The following is a 5,495-nucleotide window of genomic DNA, read 5'->3' on the forward strand; positions in this document are numbered from 1 at the left end:
GAACAGCAAGCTGCTCAAGCTGCCTATAATGCCTCGCAGGCAGCCTATAATGCCGCGCAGGCAGCCTATGTTGCCGAGATACATGCCATCCAGCAGGCCCAGCAGCAGCAGATGTTCCAGTACATACAGGACTTTACAGCTGCCCAGCTTCAGGGACTTCCGGCTCCGCCTATGCCTACGGCTATACCGCTACCCCAACCGCCACAACCTCCGCAGCAGCCCCCAGAAGCGGATATTAATTTAGAAGATTTAGATTTTGTGTAGTTGATGAATTATATAGTTTTATGTGCTTGTTGTTGGTTATATGGAATTGTTTTGGTGTATTTTGCAGTTGCTTGGAATGGTAATTCAGAAATTTCGGGGTTTTTTTTTTTTACTGGAATGGACTTATAGCCGACGAAAAACGCCTTAATTCGTCGGCTAAAGTTTTAAAAAAAAAAATTTAATAAGTTTTAGCCGACGAAATACGCTTTAATTCGTCGACTAAATCCCTATAAAGCCGACGAAATAGACTATATTTCGTCGGCTTTAATTATTTTTATTTTTTATTACAAACTTTAGCCGACGAATATTTTAAATTGTTCGTCGGCTAAAGTCGGAGAAACAACCGACGACATGTTTTTCGTCGGCTAAACTCTAGGACTATAGCCGACGAATACCTTAAATGTTTCGTCGGCTAAAGTCTAGGAAGATAACCGACGACATTTTTTTCGTCGGCTAAACTCTGGTCTATAGCCGACGACTTCTACATGTGTCGTCGGCTAAAGTCACCACAGACGACCTTTTCCCGACGAAATCTTAGCCGACGAATTAAGCTGACAGGCCGACAAAAATTTTTCGTCGGCTAAAATGCTTGTCCTGGTAGTGTATGATCATTTGAACTAAAATTAAGCTACAAAATAATGTTTTTTTTTCAACATAGGATAGGATGTGCATCCATTTCATAGATTGTGTTGTGTTGCAACCCAACTGGCTTGAGCTCTAGATGTAATTATGCAAGTTAATTGTTACATGATTTGAACCATGAAGGCATGAACCCCTTGATTGAACTACACCAAAAACAGAACCTCCTCATTGCAACCAAAAGGCAAGACACCACCAAGGCACCAAGGGCTACACAGCTCTTTCTAGCCACCAATGAATAATCATCGGTTATCAGTCAATTGGGGTAATCATTGTTCCTTTAGACGAAGTCACAAAAGAATTCAGATTTTTTCTCCTCAAGCAATAAGCAGAGAGTTCATACTGTGCCCACCAAAAACCTAAAGATGGACTCAAATAATTAAGCACCAGACATTTCCAGAGCAAAGTAGAAACAATACAGGGGAAAATGACCCAGATAGCTAGAAAGCAAAATGCACGAGAAACACGTGCTTTATGAGAAAAGTTTATATTAAATCTTTCCAATTTGGTTTATACTAATTTAGAGATGGCACATAATTACAGAGCTAATTACACTTTGCCATGTGTTTTTCTGTAAACCAAAAAAGAAAAAAGAACACGACCTTCTCTGTGCAAAAGGCAAAACCAAGCCAAGCAATTGCCGCCATGCATATGTCTCATTCTCTGTCACGTGACCCTCACGTACACCCCCTCCTCAAGCTCCCATCGCCACCACATCTCCGCCGCCCAAATCTTCCTCCGCGTCCCACCCAAAATTTCAGGACAAATCATTACAAAAAGACCCTTCACTCCTCTTGTTTTGTGAAAATAAAACCTAATTCCCGGTGGAAATGGGAAAGCAAAGGGAAGGTGGTGGCTTGTTCCCTGGTCTTTTTAGGTTTATCTCTTTCATTTTCCATGTGGTAGTTTTTGGTGTTTCTAAGCATCTTCGGGGTCGTCCCCGAGAGGGAAACACGTGTCCTCGCCGCCCGTGTTCCAGAGAAAATGAGCGTAGTTAGCAGCATAGTAGGAGTTGCTCGGATCAGCATTAATGGCTTCCAAGTAGGTCTCCTCTGCCGCCCACAAGTCGTTTTTCACCCTCCAAAGGAAGGTGGCGTACTTATTGTAGGCCTCAGCGTCCGCCGGCTCTACCGCTACTGCCCTCTTGAAGTACTCCTCGGCTCTGTAACATTAAACAAATTCACCATTAGTAAAAGCTTAATCTTACTCGAGTAAGAAGAAAAGTCCAAGTCTTTGAACCGCGTTAACTTTTTTGCCATTTAAAGGAAAAACCCACCACACATGCACCTATCACTCTATCACCAAATCTAAGCACCATGACAAACAAGAACAATCACTAAAACCCAAAGATTTTATTTTCAGTTTTCCTGTTCCTTGACTAAACCAATGAATTTCTAGTACTAAAAGTTTGATATTGATTCTAAAAATGCATAAAAGTTTGATAATTTGATGCAAAAAATATGTGTGAAATGAAGTATACCTATCATAGTCATGAGCAACTTGGTAGAGGAACTGAGCGTAATTGGAGAGGAGGAGAGAGTTGCGGGGTTCTTTGGACAATTCCGATTGGTAGAGCATCTCGGTTCTGAAGTACTCTGCGTAATCATCACTTTCTATTTCTACAGCAACCGGCGAGACGAATCTCTGAATTGTTTCTTGGTCCAGAGACTCGTCTCTGCCTTGCATTTGATGTGCTTCTTCCACTACTGAGTTCCACAGAGCAATCTCCTCTTCTTTGCTCTCTTGCCCCGACTCTGCTTCTCTGGTTGTCCCCAGAGACAGTTGTGAAGCACCATCGGGGACTATTGTCCCGTACCGGTCGGAACGGTCAACCCCTCCGTCACCTTCTGTGCCGCTCCCGACGGGGCGGACATTCCCTCCCCCGCCATTGCTTCCTCCAATGGAAGTCGTTTTTCCACCACAGGATGACGAAACAGATAACGATTTACTCGCTGAAGAATCAAATTGGGGAGAGTTTTGGTGATCTTGAACATCCATGATGGAAACTGTTTCGGTTGCCGGTGGAGGAGCTGCAATGGCGGCGTTGTGGCCTAACGAGTAGACGGTGAAATTGGCTAGTAAGATCATCACGTACACCATTAGAGTCGGTGTTTGAGAGAAGACTTGCTGAAACAGCCACACGAAAGAAGCCTGCATCTCTTTCTGGACTCGGCCTAGAATTCCCTGTAAATCTTCGTAGAACAGAGCCTCTCGCATCTGTAGACAAGAGCTATGGAGCTCTCGGATTATGAACACCATTGAAGAGAAGGCCTTCCTCATAGAGCAATAGGCAGATTCGCCTACGTCTCTGAAGTAGCCATCTTGTTGCCATTGCAGCTTCCTCTTTATGATCCGAAGCGAAAGAGGGAGGTCGACGCTGTTGGCCTTCCGTTCGATGCTGGCCTGCGGGACAATCTCGTCCCTCCGTTGCCAATCCGACGGCCACGGAGGCTCCAAATCGTGCGGGAACTGACTGTTGCTCTGTAGAAACCTCATCCTTGACGACTCGTCGTTCAAAACGTCGAAACCGTCTTCCTCCGCGTTAACGCCGTAAGTTTCGGATAGATCAGAAGAACCGGAATCCGACTCCGAACTAACGGCGGTAACGTCGTCGGAGAGCTGGAATCTGAGAGCCAATTCCTGAATCTTCTTCGAGAATTCTTCATCTGAGAAGGCGTCGAGGCTCGCGCTGAAACCGCGTCGGACGGCTCGATTCCGATTTCTCGGCGCCTTCTGAGACTCGCAAGACTGCGACCGGCGTAGCGTGGTCGACGGGGTTCCAAACAGAGCCGACCGGTTCAGCTTCTGAACATAAAGACACACTAAAGCTCCACCGTCGCTGCTGCGGCTCCGCCGATTAGACGAAGGAGACGAAACCGCGGAGGCTAGGGTCTGAGAAGAAGGCGTAGAGTGAGGAACAATGGGCTGCGACCAGTGCAAACAGGTCGAAGCTACTTTCACCACCATTTCTCAGATTCAAAGAAAGCTTCAGAAATCCCCAAATTGATGAAAAAGGAAAAGATTGAATCTTCTCTTCCCTTTTATAAAATCGGATCTGCCAAAAGTCTTTGCCTTTCTCGCTTCAGATTCACTCTCACCTGAAAAAAAGAAAACAATTTCGATCAGTAAAGCACGTGAACAAATTTCCCCAATTTTCCCGGAAAGCCTCAAAATATTTCTACACTTGAGTATCATGGCTACTCATTTCAATTTTGCAGAAAAATCGGATCGGAGAAACCAAATCCCGAAGCCACTCAACAGCTTTTACACGAAAACCATGGAAACTTAGATCCCTAAGCATTTAAATAAGAAACTCGACTCACTTTTTATTGAACCACGAACTCCGACGAGTTTTCCAATCAAGAGCTCTTTAGATTTCCGGCGAGGACCTCAGACTGTCAACTGTGAAGTACAAGCCGTGAGCTTTTTTTGTTGATGAGCTTTTAGAGAGAGAGCAACTCTGCGGAGTCTATTATATACGCACGAGCTCTCAGTTAGGACGGTTCACATAAAAAAAATCTCCGAGGGTATAAATGTAAATTTTGTTTAGGAGTGTAAATAATCGGGGTTCGTATATGTACGGAAGGGAACCGGAAGGGTCGGTGGGCGGTTTAGTTACCGAGATATTTATGAAAGTTACCAAAAAGGGTATGGGGTTTAATTTCGGGGTGGACCCGAGTTGTTGCAGAAGGGAGTTTACCTGGAAATTACTTAAGTGTGAGACACGCGGCGAGCTACGCGGACCATGGTGAACTGATCTGGCTGGTGACGAAGTGCCACGTGTTAAACCGACCACGTACCGCCTTTTCTTCTTGGGAACCGTGACTCTACCGCCCTCATGTTCTTTCAGTGACGCGTGTGTTTTAGGTTTTTAACCGGAGATTCTTCCCTCCACAGAGTGAAGAATCACTAACGGCGAGTGTGTTACATGCACTAACAGAATTAAGGAAATCTAAAACTCAGAAACTCGTCGGTGAAGATGGTATTCCATTGAAACCCAGAGCTTCGTCGGCAAATATGGTATTCGGTGACCTCGCTAACCCAGATCTTCGTCTGTCATTAGTTATCCAGATTTGATCTGGGTTCGTGCTGCTCAATTCGAGTCCAAATACATGGGTATTCCATCGAAACCCAGATCCTTCCAACCTCCTCTGATTGCAAAATTGATGGCAGAAATCCTTCCAAAAATGATCTTCCAACGTCCTTTATTTGCAGAATTGATTTGATAAAGAAATCAAAAATCTCCACCCATCTATTCAAAAGAAAAGAAGATAGACCCATACATTTATTCTATTTTTATAGGGATATGAGTCTGATGTTGAAAATTTCGGATTACCATGCTTGAATTTGTTGCTGAACATGATAAACATTCAAGCTTCTTCTTTTTTTTGGCTGCATAACAGACGTTTTCTCTGTTAGTCATAGAAGACAAATTGACTCAAACTTATGGCTGTGGTGCTGCCACGCCATACTATGAACCATCACTCTGTGGATAGAAGAATTTTCGGTTTTCAGCTTTTTTTTATATTTAAAGAAGTAAAATCCATACAACTCAAATTATAATCCACTCTTACTTTTTATTTTTTGTAACT

At 44.0% G+C, this 5,495-nt stretch overlaps 1 protein-coding gene across 1 annotated transcript; it reads right to left on the bottom strand.

Annotated features, from left to right (window-relative positions):
* Window positions 1–1,198: 1,198 nt before the first annotated feature.
* LOC101293077 lies at window positions 1,199–4,337 on the bottom strand. Its single transcript, XM_004294204.1, has 3 exons — window positions 4,227–4,337; window positions 2,384–4,001; window positions 1,199–2,065 (listed from the first exon to the last, which is right to left on the bottom strand). Exons 2-3 carry the CDS (start codon window positions 3,868–3,870, stop codon window positions 1,822–1,824), a joined length of 1,731 nt encoding a protein of 576 aa, XP_004294252.1. The 5' UTR covers window positions 3,871–4,001; window positions 4,227–4,337; the 3' UTR covers window positions 1,199–1,821.
* Window positions 4,338–5,495: the final 1,158 nt, after the last annotated feature.

The sequence above is a fragment of the Fragaria vesca genome, linkage group LG3, assembly GCF_000184155.1.
Source record: "Fragaria vesca subsp. vesca linkage group LG3, FraVesHawaii_1.0, whole genome shotgun sequence".
Lineage (NCBI taxonomy): Eukaryota > Viridiplantae > Streptophyta > Magnoliopsida > Rosales > Rosaceae > Fragaria > Fragaria vesca.

Coding starts and splice junctions, on each gene's coding strand:
- LOC101293077 (XM_004294204.1), bottom strand. CDS start 3,870: ATGGTGGTGAAAGTAGCTTCGACCTGTTTGCACTGGTCGCAGCCCATT. Junction 2,066..2,383: donor GTTGCTCATGACTATGATAG/GTATACTTCATT, acceptor TTAATGTTACAG/AGCCGAGGAGTACTTCAAGA.